This window comes from Glycine max, chromosome 5 (assembly GCF_000004515.6).
Source record: "Glycine max cultivar Williams 82 chromosome 5, Glycine_max_v4.0, whole genome shotgun sequence".
NCBI classification, from domain to species: domain Eukaryota; kingdom Viridiplantae; phylum Streptophyta; class Magnoliopsida; order Fabales; family Fabaceae; genus Glycine; species Glycine max.
In genome coordinates this window covers 31,942,652-31,964,792 of record NC_038241.2, presented here as the reverse complement: position 1 = coordinate 31,964,792, position 22,141 = coordinate 31,942,652, and the positions used below count along the sequence as shown (strand labels likewise).

Genomic DNA, 22,141 nt, shown 5'->3' with positions numbered 1-22,141 from the left:
AGGGTGTCACCAATGTTCTATATATAATTGAGCTATGGTGCCATATAGCTGAGGGGTGGGTAAAAAAATCATTGGAATTGAATTAGATTATAATCAAACCTAAATTGAATTGGTATTTTTTCAAATTAGTTCAAGAAAAAAAATGTAATGTTTTATATAAACAAACCAATTAATCAAATTATTTTCACAAAACCAGTTCGAACTAATTTTTACTTGAACATATTTTTATTTAAAAAAATAGTTCGAAAATAAGTTTAAAATTAATTCAACTATTAAAACCAGTTTAATTCAAATTTTTTATTGAACTAATTTTTACACATCCCTTATTGTAATATGGGGATTCTTGAGCTAAGACATACATCATATGGATAGAGTATTGACATTAATTTGGGGTGAATGTTCTTATTTTAATCATGAGTGTGGAAGCGTAAACTTTTTTATTTAAATTTGATTTTAATAACATCGAGTAAAATAAAATTATTATGTGTAATAAAAAATCTTCTTCAAATATTTAATACAACTACATATTTATTCTCAAGCCATCAATTAAGTTAAAATAATTTAATGCTAATTGATCCACACACTTGACGTGAACAACGATCATTTTCACATCAAAAAAAAAAAAAAAATGTGACAATGACTTTGCTTCTTTCCCATTAAAGAGAGCGGTATAAGCCTTTAGTCATGTGCAAGGCAAAGCATTAGTCTTGAATGGCCCCACGGGTTTCTTAATGTTTTTGAGAAGAATAAGAGATAAACATGTCTGTTTATATGCAGCATTATGCGATCATGCACCAAATAAAGCGAATTCTGCATAATTTTATAGTATTGTCTGTAAATTTAAATCGAATCCATTCCTTGGCCTTCTGGTGGTTAAAATCCTATGGTCCACATGACTAATCAAATAATCAATTACTAGTTATATTTGTTGCTTTAATTGATTGTGTCACGTAACGTTTAACGACCCATCCTCAAGGTTTTGAAATTAATGTTAACAAATACTCCCCATCGCCGCCAAGCTTAACTAGGGTTCAACCGTTGAAGTCACAATATAAGATGCTATGTAGTTTTTGAACGTATACAAAAAAAAAAAAAAAAACAGTTGTAGTGTAACTATATGAATTTGAAAGATAGGGAACTTGTAAAGCTAGACAACTACGATAAAAAAAAAAAAATTAAAGTACTTTTTTGTTTCATTTTTGTATCGTCAAATGTAATTTTCATTAACATTTCTTAATTGAGTAGGAACTTTTTTTATATATGCAGAAAATTATGATATATGTTTAAATTTGACAGAAAATTGTATAATTGACTCTCTTATGTAAAGTATATATGAAGTTTTACGTTATTATAAGACTAAAAGATGCTACATGTTCTTTATCGAAAAAAAGATGCTACACGTTAAAAAGAAACCTAAATGTTTCTGTATGATAGTGAGTGTTTAAGACTAAGTGCATGCATGTACATTAAAACGTCGTCATACTAGAAACAAAAAGTTTTTGAATGAAATGTATGTATAAATGAGGAAGTCAAATAGTATTTATTACACAGTTTTCCTTTTCCGCGTATTTCTTTCACTAAAGATAGGTGTCGATCATGTGAAGACAGAAGAGAATACAAGTCAAAAGTATATTAAATAAAAAATAGTTACATTAAAATGTACAAGAAAATATTGCTAGCAAAACTCAGTACATGTGTGTAGATATTTGGGTCTTTTCAAGTATAATTTGTGTATATTATTTTTTTAGATGACGTTTAGGTGAGTTAGGTATTAAAAATTTAATATATTTTTATTTGGATGTAATAAGAAAACAAGTTTTAAATAATAAAAGTATGAAAACAGTGGAAATGGAAAAAAAAAATCATAAACTATAAATTTCATATTCATAAAAATAGTTTATTTTTCATTTTTTTTTATTACAAATTGAAACTATTGCCCCAAACATACAACTTATTTTGCAAACAACTTTTTTTACAAAAAGAAAAAAACTAAAATCTTGAGAAATAATATTTCCCAAACATGTCATTGAAGTTTTAGAGGTGTCATTCCGTTCTACTATATTTTTATTCAAACAAAAATACTTGTACAAAATTATCTCATTCCGTATTTGAATTCATGTTGAATAATCAAAACTGACATTAAAATATTAGCGAATGTGATTTTAAATAAATATTTATATACTTAATTTCATATTCAAAATTTGATTTGACGTCTAAAATTAACTTTTAATTGAAATCATTTTATGTAAGTTTATTTTAAATAAAAATTTAATATTATATTTTAAAACTTACTTATTTTTAAAATAATTTTTTTGAAATATAAATTACTTCACTTTAAAATTAAGTACAACCAGCATTAATTTAAAAAAATTAATTTCATTAAAAACCAATTTTGTGCTAAATATACACTAAGTTTGCCTTGATTAATAAATGAGACAACTTTTGACTTATGAGCAAACCGTTTGTTGACTGGACTCTTAAGTAATCACTACCATTATACTTTCGACTAAAGAGAGAAAGTGGAAAGAACATAGTGAGAAAATCAGGAATGAAAAGGGAAATTGGATGGGCTAGCTAGGTGAGTTAGAAAGTGGAAAGAACAAAGTTAGAAATAGAAGGTAATGAATTTAATTCCTCTTTGTGAAAGAAGCACTCCGAAACTAAACTCAGATAATTCAAAGTTGATCATATTCATTGATTCCTTTTTTTTTCCTTGAAAACGTTGATTGGTATAAAAATTATTTTTGTTAAATATATAAAGTGAAGTATCTTTTTTAAAAACATTTTTTTCTCTAATTCCTTTAATATATTCATTTTCTCTTAAATAGTTGAAAAGTCATTTGCAATATTTTACTTTAAAAAAATATGTTTATTAAACAGAATTACTAATTTTTTTATTTATCTTTCAAACAAATTACCCTGTTTAAGGTACGGTCACAAAAAATAAATGTCTCTGGTAACAGAGATTTCAATTATGATTCATCATTTTGCACAGAATTAATTTTTTCTAAGAAGATTTTTTCTAATATTATATTGGATTGTCTCTTGTTATTTAATGCAAAAGAGAAGAAGAGAAAAGGATTTACTGCATTTAACTTAAGAAAAATTAAATATGTAACTAATTAAACTATACATATAGTGAAAACATCATTTTAAAAAAAATTATAATTATATTATCAAAATAAAAAATAAAAATTAACCAATATCATATGATTATTTAAAAAAATTGTGCATATATTTTTAATATTAATCATTTAAATAAAATATAATATATATATATATACATATATTATTTTCGTCGCATATAAACAGTCCTAAATTAAAAATAGAGGGAAGAAATTAAAATTAAGATTGGCCACACTCCACAATGCAGAATTCAATAGTATGTTCAAAAGGAAATAATAAAGAATAGAGGTGGTTCAACTACCCTCCCTTTACATTTTCCATTTCTCACTCTCTAAGCCTGCAATGTTCCTCAGCTTTTCAGGAGTTCGAGACATGAGCTGAGATCGATTTATATGTACGTGTTTCTATTTAACTTAAATTTTGATATATAACGTTAATTTTTTTAATTCGAATTTGGCTCATTTAAAATCTAAAACAATATATGAAATAAGATTGAGTTAATCTAATTTATTAATATAAGACAATCTTAATATTTTACATAATTAAATCGTATAATTAAAGAAATATACAACTACACTTGAGATATATTTTACAATATATATTCTTAAGATTAATATATTAATATAATATAATATCATGTTAGAAAAAATATTATTTATTGAGTTAAAAAATTGTATTATTAATATATAATTGTACGTTAAAAAATATATGTAGTATATGAAATTGAACTGGCTTGAAACTATTCAAAATATATTAGCCCATATTCATCCTCAAAATACACCGCTTCTAATTTCTTAAATATGAACTTCACAAAAATATCTTTGAATGGAGCCATGTTAGTGGAATGGGACAAGTCACGAACACCCCTATATATCTAAAACGTATGCATCCATTTCTCTCTCTAGCATTTTTCTATTTTTATGTTATTTAAATTTATAATAAATTTTCATTTTTATATTTTTAATTTAGTTCAATTTTTTAATTAAATATCTACTTTTTCAAATAAGAAATAACAAAAATTCAAAATCATATTTATTTAAAAATAAAATTTATGGAAATAATTTCATGACTATATATTTTCTATTTATAAACTAAGTCATAATTAATTGAAGAACTTTTAGCTATGTATGTGTTTTTTTAGTTTTAAGTAAATGTATAAGCTAACTTTGATAAACAAATAACAATCCCCTATTGTGATGTATTCCTTCCAAAAAAAAAACATTGTACTGTTTAACAATTTATGTTAGTGTAGGTTTGATCCCTTAAAATTATGGTTCTGAACAAGACAAAAAGAATCATGATAAGATACAAATAAAATAATATAAATTCATTAAAATATTTAGTATTAATTATCTTAATATAATTGATATTAAATTTAACGAGTTAAAAAAAAGATATTAGGAAAAAATCTGGTGTTTTCCTTTTTAAAATGATTATATAAGTTAGTTACTATTTTTTGGTTATTAAAGAAATATAAATAGGAATATATGTATCTTTTTAATAAGTTGTAACTAGGACAAAAAAATTGTTCATGATTTTCCGAGTAACAAAAATTAGAGATTCTATTCTATCATCGTATGCTTGATTAATTTTGTGTATGTTATTCACTAATTTTTTAAAATCAAGTGTGGAATAAAAATTTATTGTGTCTAAGACCATTATTTTTAACGAATCAAATGAATCCTTAATCTATTATTTTGTTCTTTGAAAATTTTAAATGTCCATGCAGTTATTTGAAATTTTCCTTGAAAGAGTCCAAGATTATATATAGGCTTGATATGCGTCCTTCTGCCCTGAACGACCAGAATCCACCATGGCAAGCATGTCAACTAGTGCAGCTTCACCTTGTCCCAGTGTCTTACAAGAGGATTTGAATTGTGCTTCTTGATCACCATCCTTGGTCTCAATAGGAAATCTATTGTGTTCTATCTTCATGAGCTGATAATAATTCTTATCATGATAATAACTCCTGTATGTACCACAAATCATGGTGAAGAAGAATAATTAAGAAACCTCTCACCACGGCACGGGTCAACCTAATGTGAATCACCAATGGCTCAATGTTTAGACACCAATTTTCAATAATAAAATATACATATATAGTTATAAAGCACAATTAATAACCAACTTAGTTCGCAAATATCTTTGTACGTGGTCTTAAATATGCAGTGAGAAGTTTGATCTCAGAGATCTACGTGTAGAAAACAAGAATAATTAATATACTATATTCAAAGATATTAGAGACTACTTCATTAAAGATGGTTAGATAATTTTTTTGATGAAAATTAATTATTAGTAAAATTTGTATATATTTTATACCAATGTTATGGTATAAAAAAATATTAAACATCTTTAATTAAAAATATTAGAGACGTGTAATGGTTAAACTAAATCAAATCAATTATGGGTCAAACAGTCAACTTATAATTGAATTTCAACATTTAAAAGTTAGAATATATAGAAAAGAACAAATTAAAAACACATTCCTTTTTATTTATTTTTAAATTTAAATTCAATTTATAATTAATTTTTAGATTATATTAATATGTAGGTCCTTATAGTTCAATTTATTAGTTTCTAAATGAATTTCTATGATAATTTTTTAATATAGTCTTTAATTATAATTTATTTTTAAAATGATAAATTAAATCCCCACGGGCCTTTTTTTGCTGAATCCTACTGGCTAATTGTTATTAACTTGTGTTAAATTTTATGGACTTATTTAAAATTTAATAAAAATAAAAGGATTTATAGTGTAATTTAAGCTAAATTTTATATAAATCAATTATTTAAGTTATTAAATTAATGAAACATTTTTTTCTTTTATGTTAACTCTGTTACTATCTTATCTTATATGGTTAAATGTCAATAATATTACCTAGGGACAAAGTAATCATTAGTAGTGTTAACAAAAGTACCTTTAAAAAAATGGGCATGTCACTTTAATGTTAAATTATAATTTAGAATGAAGAATTAATATAGTAAAAGGAAAACTTCAACTTAAATAAATAAATAAGTAAAAGATTAATTAAAGTAAAGTTTTGATCTTAAAAGAAGGGATACTTGAGACGAATTAAGAAGTGGATTTGGAAGGAACAAATCATAATTGATAGAGACACTATTAATAGTGAAACATAGAAATTTGAAAGACTAAATTAAAAGTTTTATCTAATTTTTTCAAATATTTGTTCTCTTCTAATTTATGTTTTTTATGCAAATAAATTTTCAAAAGGGCACGCAAATTTATCAGGGCGTTTATAGTTTATGCAGCAAACCCTCACAATATAATTGCACTGGCATGTGCAAAGCAAACGGTATCGTTGTCATTGATATCGACCACGATAAGAAGTTTCAGCTGAAAGCCCGAAACCGACAACAAATAAAAATCACGAAAAAGGATTATGAGTGATAAAATGTAAGCTCAGCAAAGAGTTAAATTAACAACGCAAATAATGGTGCTTCGTTATTTACGTTGATGTTTCACTTTCTACTCTAAACCATGTCTTTGGTGGTACCCCTCTTGTCTCGTCTATATATCAAACAATTGATTCGATTTAATTTAATATCCAAATGTTGACGTCTTTCTTTAACCAAATTACCATTCCTCCTTCCACGTTTTGTTTTCTGTACACAAAGAATAAAGGTACTTTATGTATGGCCAGCAATTTTCGTTTCCTATTTATATAGCTACACCTAAGACATAAATATTGAGATGAGCACTACGACAATCTTCTGTAATGCTCTGCTAATCACCGGGATATTATATTTATTTTATGTTTTGTTTTTCTTTTATCGACTTATGTGCATTGATGGCTTGAGTTGAGTTACACTCTGTCACCGACGAATTTTGGCATTTTTATAAGGAATATTGGCATTCTTTTTCATTATTTAATAACTGATACTTTACCCTATTTTATTTATTTTTACTGATGATTACATGTCTGTTGAATCACAATTTCTGCGGTATTTTAATGGGAGAATTAAATATATATGTATATGTAGACCCACACTAATTAACATTACAAGAAAAATTCATATATAGTGTTGGCATCAGCTAAAATCGATTAATCGGACGAAAAATCCGTTGTATAACTAATTTACTAAGTCACTCATTGAATCAAAACATTGGTGTAAACCAATCAATTTTACTATTAAACTAGTGAACCGACGGATTGATGTGACTTAAATCAGTTCACATGAGTGAAAAATACTTATTCCAAAGTTTATATGGTATGGATCACTTAAAAAATTTGAATTGATCCAAATAGATCCAAACAATTTAAGTTTGATTATTGATGTATTTTGATCAAAATTGAATCGACGCGTAAACCTGTAATTAAAATATAAATTTTATTATATATACATATATTAGAAACTAAAAAAAATAATTTGACAATGAAGCAAAAAAGATTGAATTAAGTATATAATCTCTTCATTTTTATATTTGCATAAAATATTACACGAGATTGTGTTAAAAATTTAAAATTATTTTACTTAACTTTAAATAATGCTAATATTGGGACTCCAAGTTTTGGAACAGCAAATGTTAAAACTACTAGGGTTAACTCCTTTAAGGTATTATTTTCAAGTACATTGTTATTTGTTTATTCTTTTTTCATATTTATTTTTTTTATCATATATAATATTAATGGATCATATTTTGTTTATTTTTTCATCAGATTTGGTTGTAACAAATTTGATTGTAAAATATCTAATTACAACAAAGCTTATGGCAAAAAATTAGTTTGTAAAAAGTAGTTGTGATTCAGACTATTACACTAAATCTTGTTGGAAAAATATTTTTGTTTTAATTTGTATCAGTTTGTTTAAAAATATTATGTTAATAATATTAAATGAATCATTTTTACTCCTTTTTGATAATATTATGTTAATTGTATTGAATATTTGAATGAATTATGATTTAAAATAGTAGTTATAAGGAAGAAAAAAAATCAAATTTCAATGGTAAATCAATTTTTCAAACCAAATCAAATTGTTCATAAATGAGTTAAGTTAAAAAAAATGTAAAAACTGAATCGAACCAAACTAAATCAATCAATTTAATTGAGTTTAATCTTGAATTTGATCAAAACTGATCCAAATCGGCCACAAAATTCCTAAAAGCTTGCTTACTATATTTACTTGCTACTTACAATTTCAAAAAAATAAAAAAAATACAATAGGCAAGAATCAAACCTACTCCACACTAGACTCAAACAAATTTAACCAGTAAGCTAGGTTGATTAGATGATATATACAACAAATTTAATATATATTTATAATTCTATTATATTAATTTATATAGTTTTAAGTTTCAACCTTAATTCACTGATCCGACCAAATGACTAAAATGACTCAGTGCCATTGCTTAATCGATCACCTTCTGAGTTTTAAAATATTAAATATTTGTATGTGTTATTTAATAAACACATTAGTTCTATTTTTAATTTTTATTCCTTTTAAAAATATTGCGTAATGTTGATTTCAAAAATAATTTAACAACTAATCCAAAAAAAAAATATTTCTAAACTATCTCAAATAACTTTCCTTTTAATTTTAATTGTATACTTGATTTTTCTAGTCACTTATTTCTGTTATCTATTGTTGTCACCCTTTTTATAATTGAATGCCAATAAATTTTTGAAATAAATTATTAATAATTAAAAATAACTATGTATCACAATATAAACTATTTACTGTAAAACTGAAATATAATTTATTATTCCAAAATATTTATTTATTATCAATTTTATAAATTTAATTTATTTATTTTGTAAATATATCATTTAAAAGAAACTAATAACATTTTGGAATACTGTTATAAATATGTGACTAAAATTTAATTTATATCTAGTGTAAAAATATAAATAAAAAGTACTGTATAGATACATGACGCCGAATCATGTCGGACAAAACGTGGGATTTGCATGTTTGTATTTATTGTACATTAATTGTAGACACACTAAATAATCTTTCATACTCCTATTAATTTGTTGCCTAGACTTTTGTTTTAGATTGGCATAATTATTGTGAAAGGTCATGTGGTTACATAAGTACACAATTTTATGATTTAATTAATAAGAAAAGGCTACTTTGCCACAAAAAAGGAGCTCCAAAAATTCATGAGTCTTTTATAAAGCTGATTTTCAGCTTAGTCATCAGTCTAAATGCATGACTCATTGACCCAACATGTGTTTACCTTGTATATATATCCTTCAATCAACCCTTTTTTTTATAGTTAACTTATTATAATCTGCCAACCTTAGGAATTACTTAAAAAAGGGTGTTTCAATAGTTTTTAATAAAATATTATATACTGAATTTCTCGATTCTAAATTAATAAATGACATTATTAATTGGAAACACTTAATTTGTCTCGATTGATCTAAAAGTGAATAAAAAATATCTATCATTCACTAAAAAAAAAAATCCACTGTCCAATTTTATAAACAAGTAATTATTTCAGTTCCCCTTGCATCTGAAAATATATATAAGAACAACTTTTTATTTTATTTTATTTTGTAATTATAAAAATTTACGTCTCTTTTGTAATATAAATACTTTTTGTCACTAATTCTGCACTTTTCTAAGAAAAAGGTTTGTATAGAGACGACCTACGTCATGCGCGCAGGATATAACTAACTATATAATTTATGTCACAGCTTTAAAATACTAACTTATTTGTACATTGTTACAGTTATCAACGCATAATAACAAAATATATATATAATCAGAATTGCAAGTGTAGGCTAACGTTTATCAAATTAACAGGCTCGGTGATTTATACTAATTTTTTTAATGTATCATTATAAGTGATATTGCTATAGATATTAAAAAAAAAAAGGAATCATGTGTAATTTCAAGAAATAAAAAAAAACTGTAATTGATAAAACAAAATAATTATTGTGTGGCCTAAATTCGAAGTGCTTTACGCCCCAAACTCAGCATCGAATCCCCCAAACTCAAAATCGAATCAATAGCTAAAGTTCTCCAAATTAACACCACCTATGGTGTATGACTGAATAATTTTGAACATTACACATATATGATGTTATCATTGACGTAGGGCAAGCGTTGAATGACTTATTCTCTAGCTTACTCCTCAAATATAAAATCAGAACCACCATGTGTATATTGGCTTGTTTTGGTGCCCACAGGCACATGGATTGACCCTATTGATTTGAACTTCAACCTTTCAAGACCCATATTAAATGTGGAAAGGGGAAACTTAATTCCGAAGTGTTTCATCACAATAAAACATCCACACCCGACAAATCTTAAACTCTCCAAAATGTAGTTATAGCTAGTTTCAATCATTCAACTAAGTTTACTTCCGGTTAATGCGCGAGACAGAATCCCTTTTCTGCTTTCATACCTAGAGCTTAATTTGCGGTTAAAGTTATTCTCAACTCAGAAAGAGGGTTAAAAAAGGTCCAATTTGTTATCTCGTTTAACATGATAGGGTACTGTACACTAGCTTCTTAAATATATATATAATTTTTCAACTCAAATCACATGCACCTAACCTAACACGCAGGCATTGTTTGACAATATACTGGGATGGACCATTCATTTTTATTTCTATATCTATTCATGTCTCCACGAAGTTTTGCTTATAGAACTTCGTGCACCACTTTGAAATCCACTAAGCCAAACTCGGGAAATCTTTGCTACACAACATGGTTGATTGGTTGTAACTGTATACACTATATACAGAGTAAAGAATTCTTAATATAGACGGTTGCATTAGTGTTTTTTAAGAGAAGTAACAACACGTTTTTGTTGGTTAAAATGTATAAAATTAGGAAAAAAAATGATTAAATAAGAAATGAGACTCATTCAAATTTATATTTTTAATAAACTTCAACAAATAATAAATAATAAATGAGTGTATGTGTTCATCAAAAAAATACTTTAAATTAACATTTCACTTTTCTTTTTTGAATTAAAAGGTTGACTCGATGAGTGAAGGAAAAAACATAGAGAAAAAGATCATGAATTTGAGGTTCAAATCTTTCATATTAACAGAACCTAATAGCTAACAATTATCGATAAATCAATTTTTTTTATAAAAAAATTACCTACTTTATACTTGATTTCAAACTTTCTTTTCTTGAAAAAAGTTAATAGTATCAACAATTAAATTGTCCTATAGTAAAATTTTGAAATATAATAATTTTATTGGTTATTGATGCTTACTCTATACCACTTTTGTTCGGTCATTTATCTATCTATATATTAAATCTATCCAGTTAACTAATTATTATGTGTGTTGGCTGGACACAAAATTTATATATATATATATATATATATTATTGGGTTACAAGTGTGAGATGAAGTCTCACATCAGACAAAAGTTAAAAAATTAAACATCATATAAGTGAGGAGAAAACCCATAAATTGAGTCTTAAGATTTTGAGTTAAAGTGTCGGGTCAAAGTCTCACCCTAGTTCATGCCTAATTTGTCAAAATGGATAATGAGTCTTCATAAGTTTCAATCCCAAAATTACAGTTCTCGATTAGTTTCAATCAACTCTCGTTGGGATTGTACTTCAATATGAACTTGGGTAATGACATCCTCTTGCTTTTTTGTAATATTTGTCAACTTTTGCACTTCCAACTCCAAATTATTTACTTGATTTTGTGCATTTTTAAGTTGATTTTGAATAATTTGTTTGTGTGAAAACGCTTTTGAAATTTCCTTAATATATATCACCCACATTCTACAAAGCTTCATGTGCAATGTTCAAAAAATATGTATAATTTTCATAATTACATTAAAATCTTCACAAAGAAGTTGGTAGTGCACCAATAACAAAGAAGTTTCACCAACCTTCAATGTCTTTCATTAGATCTCATATGTGTGACCTTTCAAACTTTCCGAGCATCTGGCCCTTCACCAGATATTGAATCTTCTTTCTATTAAAATTAAATATAGTAAAAAACAAATTAAATAATATAAAAACAATATAATCTAATGCATGATGCCTTTATAAATTTCACCAACCTTTCATATATCATATAAAAACAATCACAAAATAAAAAATGAGTTATTATTATATAGCATATAAGAAAATTAATATAAAATATTAAAAGATGTTACCATTTCAAATGCCTTTTGCACAATTGGTTTTGTGCCAATAATTGATTTTATTTCTTGCTTTCTTGGATTAGCTTTGTTTGTTCTTTCCTACAACAAAATATAAATGATTTTATATTATAAGTATAAACCTATTAAAAAATTCTGTTCAAAATAATAAAATAATTTTACCTGAAATTTTGAACCATTCCACTTGTTTTTAATTAGCCAATTCCAATCCTCTGGAGATACATATTTTGGCCTACCCAACGAGTTGAACCTATATTATGAGTTAGCATATGACACTTGCTTCTTATAGTAAGATTGTTATAGGTTCAACTCTTCTTTTTGCTTTAAATTTTGAATGATGAATAATTTGTCAATTGTAATTGAAAATAAATAGACTAATAAAATATAATATTTATAACAAACTCATTTTTTCTTTTTGTCATAAATACCTTAATAATGTTGACTACTTGACTAGAATGTGCATTAGTGACAATTTTAAATATGGAAATAAAATATGTAGATATTAGTGACAAATATTTTTTTGTCACTAATAATAAAATTATAGTGACAACTTCTTTTTTGTCATTATTGTAAATAATACTAATGGCAAAATAAAATTTAATCACAAATGATATATTATTAGTGACAACTTGAACTTTCATCACAATTTTTTAGTCACTAAAAATCACAATTCTTGTCCGCAATGTACCCTAGCCTACCTGCCTAGTTCATACAAATTTTATAAGAAATCCAATATATGGTTTCTCTTAGCTAGGAACACTGAGATTCATGCAATTACATAAATCTTGGTTAAGTGTCTAATCTTATTCATATGATAATTAAAATTATTTGCATGACAATAATCGATTCAAATACAATAGATATATGAATGTACCGAACATTAATATTTGCTACTTGCACATACTAACTAACTTGAATTTGTTGTTTAGGGAACATAAGTGGAGAAGTGGGTTTAGAATGAATGAAAGGAACTCAGGAAGTTACCTTATGTTATTTATAGCGTACATAGCCATATTGGTTGCATTAAGATTAAGGTACTAACATAGTTCCCTTCAAAGAACTATGTGTTTGTTGCATTTTAACTATCAACTGATAACAAACCATTGACCTATCATACATAATTTCCATTTTTTTAACCATAGTTTCATAGATGTTTGCATTACTTTAATTCAATTTTTATACAATTCCAACAAACTATTTAGTCTATATAAAAAAATACTTTCATGTTTTGCTAACATATAGTTTACAAGGAAACATTAAGCATAAAGCTCATTTTATTGATATCACAATTGTTAGAGATGACTAAGCTTCTTTTGCCCTGATTTTTGCTTTTATGCTTATCGTTTTAGGTTTGCTATATAATTTCTTCACACTTAATAATTTCTTAACACCCATGTATGTTGCAAAACTTTTCATTGTGCAATAATTTGTTCTAAGCCTTGTTGCTTTTTTCTCCCATTTATTTCAGAAACAAGCGAAGCAATTGCATTCAAAAGATGTCATCTTCAGATTTAGAAGCTACACAAGACAAGGTGCAACCTCCCAAATTTTAGGAGAGAATGCTTCTTCAAATTTAGAAGCTTATGAGGCTTCAAACAATGCATTGGAAACAGACCTTTCCAATGTGTTTCCTTATTTGATTGTTTAGCTAACAAGTTTGTAGACGTAGTAGCACCAAGTCCAATGTAAAAAGTATGGTGTGGTAATATCTTCTTTGTAGAGGATCATCTATTGACTAAATGTAAATTTTAAAACTAGCTTTTTTAGTTTAGGTACTTTAATTTAAAACTACTTTGTCATTTTGGATATTTTCAACAGAAACAGAAAAGACATATATTTCTAAGACTCAAACTTGGATCCCAAGAGGTGATAAGTAGAACACATCAATGATTTCTCTCAAGGTCCACCTTCCCACTTCATGCATCGTCCTATAAATCAATTAGGGCATTCATAGTCTTCCAAAGTAGAGTCGATCTCGACCTTTTAGGAGCACAGGAAAGAATAATAATAAGGGATCCTTATTTATAAATATTTTAATATGTATATATATATATATATATATATAGTATTAAAAATAGATATGTAATTTCATTAAAATATGATATGTTTTATTACATTAAGTGAATAAATTCATTTTAAAGATGTATCATATTTTTCATTCAGATTACTCATGTTACCATCTAACATTTTACACCTCTGAAAATTTTATCCATGCACAAATATTTATATATAAGGACACCCTAAAAAAATAGCAAAAATACACAATATGTTTATATCATCTTTCTAAAATGATTTTATACAAAAAAAAAATACACAACCATCATTTTCAATAATTTTTAAGACCTCACTATTTTTATCATATGATAAAGCTATGAAAATAAACAACCACACATAAAGAAATAGGCTAAAATATATTCGTGATCCTTAATAAAGACTCGAATTTTCTATCTACTCCTTAATAATTTTTTTGCTCCTTGATAAAAGTAACAATTTCAGTTTCTTTCCTTGTAACATTTTTTAGTCCCTATAAATTAGATATTTTGTTCTTTGTTTTCTGATAAAAAAATTATTTGTTATTAATCCATTTGAAAAAGACTAAGAACAAATGAAAAAATAAATATGAGGGAGTAGACTTAAAATTCACCAATTTATTAGGGATTAACAAAACATGTGAAGGACAAAAAATAAAATTATTATTTTATTAGGACTCAATGTAAAGAAAATTTATTAGGAAACAAAAATTTTAGTATTTATTAGAAATAAAAAACATATTTTAGTCAAAAAAAATTATTTCATTCTTTACAGCAGAGAATATATTATTCTTATTTTTCTCAGGTAAAAATTTAATTTTATTTTTGATAAAATTCAGGTCATTTATGATTTTAAAACTTTAAACGTGATATCTAAATAAAATTATAAAAAATATCATTAGAATTTTTATAGTGAATTTTATAATCTTGTATCTTTTGTTTAATTTATATAAATTTGGTTTTTATTGTATGTGAAAAGTTATTATGATTATTTCAGTTGTTTAAATTTAATACATTAATTTAAAAATTATAATTCAATTTTTGTATTTAACCCTTTCATATGATCTATTATCAATAAAATATCATCATTTTATATTAAAACTTAAATATATTTATATTTTTTTAATAATATACTAACTTTTAGTTTTGCTTTCTTTATAATTTAAGTTTTAGTTTGTATCTATTATTTTGTTAAATGTTTCTTATCTTGTTAAAAAAGCAAACATGTTTATCATTAAAGAACTATTAAGTTAATACTTTTTAATTACATATCTATAAAAAAAAATTTAAATTTTGGGCCTCTCCCAGTCATGGGCCTCGGGTCACCACCCTTCCAATCAAGGCGCAAGACTAGCCTTATTCCACAATGATTTTAGGCAAACGAAATATTTTCAGCAACAAAGAACAAATTAAATTAAAAATCATAGCTTAACACACTCTTAATTCAAAAAACAAGAGATTGAGACAAGCATTCTCGCTATTACAGTGGGCTAAACACTCAATGTAATACCGAAAATCCATGGTAAATCCTTTATTTGTTGTTTCTTTATAAAACCATCATCGATAAATTTTATCGTCTCGAAAAATCCTTGGCAATACAATGGGCTAAGCCTACTTTGGCTTGAGGATAATATATATAGTGGTTCTTTTGTCATTAATTTGACCCTTGATAATAGTAAATAAAAAGTTGTGGGTAATTCATTAGTAAAAGTACATTAGGAAAGAATTTATAAACAATTACAGTGAGCTAAGCCATGTGTAATGCAGGCCGAGTATAAGTAGGCTTCTGTAAATATTTATTTGCTAAAATATTTTTTTTTCCATGTAGAATTAACAAACTATGGATTTGATCCGTTTAAAATTTTCCATATATTTTTTTTCTCACAAAAATGAAATGTACAACTTTTTGGCCCAAAACTAAATTAAGATGATTCTCATACCTACCTGTCATTCTCCTTGGTACGTATCATTTTTGTATTGGTTCAATTGTTAGCTGTTATTCTTACAATTTTGAGGGTTAAAAACCCCCCACAAATTGTAAAAGAAAAAATATCACAATTTTCAAACTCCTTTTTCCTAACCTTCTTCATTTTGTTCAAACTTGAACAACCACAGTCATGGAGTAACCTCCAATCCCACCCCAGAATTCACCCTATTCTCTCACTTCCTCCCACATAGGTTTAATCCTATTTGCCAATTCAATACACATTCTTTTGCCACTTCACCCTTCCCATAAATACTGCTCAACACCCGCTCTAGCATCCTCCGCCACAACTCTACCCTCACCTTCTGTGACTTCCGCCTTCTCCGTCACGTATATCGATGTTGACGACATCAACAGTGTCTACCTTTGCCACCTCCGCCATGACTGCTACGACTTCGACCACACCTGCTTCTACACCATGAAGGTGGTGGACAAGGTGGTCGTGACGCTGAAGAAGAAGACATGGAGAGCGAAGATGCATAGAAAGATTATGTAGATGGTTGACCACCCATTTCTCATCATGTGTTGTCCTCTTCACTTTTTATTTTGAAGATGGTTGAACACCCATTCCTCCAAAAAAAAAATTTACAGGAGAAAATCCATATTAATTTTATAAAAACAAAAAATATATTTTACCCTTATTCATTTTTTTTTTAAAAAAATTGTTTGCAAAAGTATCAGTACCTAGATATATTGATTAGTTTCAAATACTAATAATTTAAAGATAATACTTGTTTATACATAAAATATTCCATTTTCAAAGCTTAAATTATTCAAAACATAATAATTCATATAACTAAGATTTAAACAAAAATAAAAATGAAAACATGACATAAAATTTCATAGTAGTGCCACTAAGTCAGAATAGAAATCCATAGAAATACTACATATAATACAAATCCATAGGATAAAATTCTCAAAAACAAATTAGAACATATTATATTCACATTGATAATACAATTCAATTACATGATCCATAATATTCACTTAACAAAATAAGTCAGTGTTGTCCTCTTATTAGTGATAACAGCATTACGAAGGCTTTGTTGCTCTGCCATTTGAAGAATTGTGCATCCCAAACGTATTCGGCAAATTTCCCAGACTAGGGTTCATTTAGAAAATATTTCCCAGACTAGGGCTCTTTTTAAAAAAATACCAGAGGGGTGCTGTTTTTTACGTAGCAGCAGTGCATGGCGCCAGTGGAGATGGCGCCTTCAACAGGGAAGAGCCACGTGGCATGTCGCCACTGTGACTGGCGACAAAGGACTGCATATCGCAGGTCCTATTGGCGCATCCAGAGGTGCATGGAAGCGCTGGTTTGACCAGCGACTTCAGCACCTGCACTTCTGCAAACGTAGCTGCAGCACCTGCAGCTCTGCGGTCGTAGCTGGAAGGCGCCACCTCGGGTGGCGATTTGGGTGAGAGGGAGGCGCCAGTGATTTAAAAGAAGGTGGTTGAAAGGGAGGCTCCAGTTCACGGTTGCTTGTAAAATTTGTGTGTTGAAGGTGAAAAAGAAGGTGGTTGCTGTTGAGAGAGAGGTAGCTGGTGGTTGCTGTTGAGAGAGAGGTAGCTGGTGGTTGCTTGTGTGTTGAGAGTGGTGCTGATCAGTTTGTCTTCTTCCATTTCATAAAAGCTTGTAAGTTATATATTCAATATATTTTATATGTTTTATTTATGTACATGTTTATATTTTGATAAATGAATAATTTTAGGTAGTATAAGTCAATATATTTGATATCTTTTATTTATGTACATGTTTATATTTTGATAAATGAATAATTTTAGGTAGTATAAGATAATAATTTTGTATAGGGCTCTTTGTATTGTTAATGTTATATATGCTAGATTATATTTTGATAAATAAATAGTTTTAGGTAGTATAAGATTATAGTTTGAATTGTTAATGTTATATGGTAGATTAGATTTAGGTTTATATGATAAATTAGGAATACTTTTACATACTCTAAGTTATTAATTTTATATGGTAGATTAGGAATATTTTTAATTTTGATATGGTAGATTAAGTTTAGTTGAAATTTTCCTTAAAATAGATTAGAAATAATTATAGATTAGCTTTAGTTTAAATGTTGTATATGGTAGATTACATTTAATTTAAATATTTAATATCATAGATTAAGAAAAATTGTATGTACGGGAAATTATTAATTTTAAATTAGGTTAGAATGAAATATTTTATATTACGTTAGTTTTAGTAATTATTAGACAAAATATGTTATGTTTAAATTATAATAGTTTTACGTATTTAAAATTATTGATTTTGTATATTAAATTATATTACTCGTAATTATTTAAAGTCATTAATTTTGTATATGGTAAATTATTCATAGATTAAGAATAATTTTATGTAGTATAAATTATTAATTTTAAATTAGGTTAGAATTTAATTTTTTATATTACGTTAGTTTTAGTTATTAATTTTTAGTTTTTTATATTACGTTAGTTAATAGTCGAAAATTTAATTATTAATTTTGTATATATATTATTTTAATTTTTAGTCGAAAATATAAATATTATATTATATATTGAAATTTATATTTGTATGTAATTTAATTTATTTATAGAATATATATGAATTAGGTTATTTGTATAATATATTTTGTTATTGAAATTAAAAAAATATAATTTATTAATTATGTAAAATTGTCTTTGGATGTAATTTAATTTATTTTGTATAATACATTTAAATTTTCGTGATTGTATAATACATTTAAATTTCCGTGATTGTATAATACATTTAAATTTCCCTTATTTTAATTAAGTTTTTTTGTAAATATACTTAATTTGTGTATGTATAATTAATGTATAAATTTTATTGTTAATGAATTGTTTTATATTTTATTTTGTAGGATCAATGGCATCTTCGTCGTCATGCTCATCGAGCATACAAACTAGGTCTGGTCCAGTTGATGGTGACGTCTTGTGGATGCAACCCAAGCATGTTTCAGAACATGTTTGGAATGGGGAACCAGATAGAAAATTACATATTAGACGAGCAGTGCCGACATATCAAGGTGAAGAACAAATACCAGAGGAAATTGTTCCTCTACTTCGGCAATGTGGGTTTTATTGGATCATGAAGATGGGATACCTAAAGATAAATGCGACCTTAATTAGTGCGTTCATTGAAAGATGGAGGCCCGAAACCCACACGTTTCACCTGAGATGCGGAGAGGCTACCATTACTCTCCAAGATGTGTCAATTTTATTAGGTCTGCGTACTGACGGGGCACCATTAATTGGTTCGACAAATCTTGATTGGGCCAATTTGTGTGAAGAATTATTAGGAGTCAGACCACAGGAAGGCGAAATTGAAGGCAGTGTGGTCAAATTAAGTTGGCTGGCTCACCATTTTTCTCACATAAATATTGATGAGGGTAACGTTGAACAATTACAAAGGTTTACCCGTGCGTGGATTCTTCGATTCATAGGAGGTGTCCTCTTTGTTAACAAAAGTAGTAGCAGAGTTTCCTTAAGGTACCTACAATTTTTACGTGACTTTGAACAGTGCAGCACGTATGCGTGGGGACCTGCCGTGCTTGCGTATTTATATAGAGAGATGTGCAGCGCCACCGATTACAAAGTTAAATCAATCGGAGGTATGTGCATCTTAATCCAAATGTGGGCATGGGAACGATGCACCACTTTAGCTCCAAAGAGGACACCTCCCGTCATAGAAAATAAACCACTTGGACACAGGTTTGTCGTTAAAAAAATTACATTTGAATTGAAAATATTTAATGATGGAACATGTTGATAATGATGATTTCATTTTTATTGTAGGTGGCTGCGACGTGGAAATCAGCATATCGGCAATGATGATCTTAGAGTTTTCCGTCGCAAATTGGATCTGATGAAACGACATGAGGTAAGAAGATTGTAATGTAATGGTTAAATTATATTTTAATATGTTATGTTTGACTGAAAATTGACAAGTTTGTTGTTATATGCAGTTTGTCTGGGAGCCATACACACCAACTGTGATGGCAGCGCTGCCTCAAATTTGTGTGGTTGGAAGTGTAGTCTGGTTCGCGGTGGTGCCACTGATTTGTTTTCATGTTGTTGAGTGGCACCAACCCGATAGGGTTTTACGACAATATGGATTGCAACAACCTATTCCCGGGTGTCCTTCGCAACCGCAGAATCTCCATGGCATAACGCTCAAAGGCAAACAAGATGAGAATTGGTTCCACCTGTTGGCCCCAATCATTAGTCAGTGGAACAATGCAGCGCAGTTTAGGGTCGACGTTTATCCTCGACAGCAGGGCCTACTAGGTTTTAACTCGGACTATATGGTGTGGTATAGGCGTAAAACAAAGATGTTTGTCGACCCAAACAATGCAAACACAGCTGCATTGGTATTTATTTGTTTTTCAATGTTTAACTTCTAATAATTTTCTTAAGCGTGAGCATTAATTTGTTGACGCTAATAATTGTAGGGTGAAGTTGTGGAGACTTTACAGTATATGGTGTCACCACAAGGGAGGAACACATGGACAGTTGATGATCTCGTGCCTTACGTGGATAAGTTGGCGATTATATCAGAAGAGCAAGAGAGAGTCACTGAGCCAGTGTCACATGGTCCAGCATCAGAGCGTGAATTCCCAGCACCAGAGTTTCACATTCTTCAGTCAAGTGTTGAAACTCGGGGGTTAGGCAGACGAAGGGAGCCTGTTCAAGCGGAGCAATATTCGCAACAAATGATGGAGCGTGGTCATGGAATGTATTACACGCCAGCAACATTTTCCGAATATCCTTCACAGATGTATCAGTACCCCTTTGAAGGTCATCACACTGATACTTCTGCGAGCGAACATTCGTTCGGTGGTGTTGCGGAAACACAAGCTCATTTTTCATGGCCCACTATGACTCCTTCGCAGCAGCACGATGCCCCCATGGCAACACCTAATGCCCCATTTGCTCCGCAATGGAATGTACCCGGAGCAATACCTGATATGGGCGACTTATTAGGTGTTGATTTGCGTCAGGAGTTTTCTGCTGAGGCTGAGCAAGCAGAAGCGGGGAGACAACGCGGCAGAAGAAATCCTGATCGTCAAGCACGAAGATGGGATCGACCGTGTGGCACATCCTCACGACATCGCGGACACCATAATGACTGATTTTTATGTCTCTGTGTAAATTTTTTGTTGTTTGTAAGACATTTGATTTTGACAATTAATCAATCGCATGTCATTTATTATGCCTTACTAATGTATAGAGTTTATGTGGCGCATAAAAGTATAATAATAAACAAAGTATAAAAATAAAAGTAAAGTACACAAACGAAAAAGTAAGTAGTTTTACTAATGTATAGGACTTAGGGGATTGGATTAGGGGTTACGGTTTAAGGGTTACTGTTTTGGATTAGGGTTTTGGGGTAAGGTTAGGGTAAGGACTTAGGGGTTTTCATTAGGTGTTATGGTTAAGGGTGAAAGGGTTTTTAACCAGTTAGGACAAAAATATCAATCCTTAAACTAAAGTAGAATTGAATGCACTCAAATTTAACTATATATGAATTGACTTAGATTTGTAAATAATTAAAACAAAAAAATGTAAATGCAATCAGATTATTTTTGTATATCATTTTATTCTTAAATATACTCAACTAAAAAGGGTGTGTTATGAAATGTTTGGATTTGGGGTTGAGGGTAAACTAATTTTTAACAAGAGTGTTAAGATTTTGATTACATGATACAAAACAAATAATATTGAAGTACACTTTCATTTTAACCTCGAATCATTTTTTTTTAGGGATAAGAAACATTAATTTTTTATTATGGGTTAGTGTTAGTGTTAGGGTTAGTTGTTAGGGTTTAGGGTTAGTGTTTTGGGTTTTGGGGTAGGGTTAAGACTTAGGATTGGATTAGGGGTTAG

General features: G+C 28.1%; 1 protein-coding gene across 1 annotated transcript; it reads left to right on the top strand.

The window, feature by feature from the left end:
• Nucleotides 1–17,692: 17,692 nt before the first annotated feature.
• LOC100782801 (serine/threonine-protein phosphatase 7 long form homolog) lies at nucleotides 17,693–21,467 on the top strand. The gene is made up of 5 exons (XM_006579970.3): nucleotides 17,693–17,885; nucleotides 19,117–19,966; nucleotides 20,051–20,135; nucleotides 20,221–20,625; nucleotides 20,707–21,467. The coding sequence occupies exons 2-5, from the start codon at nucleotides 19,122–19,124 to the stop codon at nucleotides 21,385–21,387; spliced, it is 2,016 nt and encodes a 671-aa protein (XP_006580033.2). The 5' UTR covers nucleotides 17,693–17,885; nucleotides 19,117–19,121; the 3' UTR covers nucleotides 21,388–21,467.
• Nucleotides 21,468–22,141: the final 674 nt, after the last annotated feature.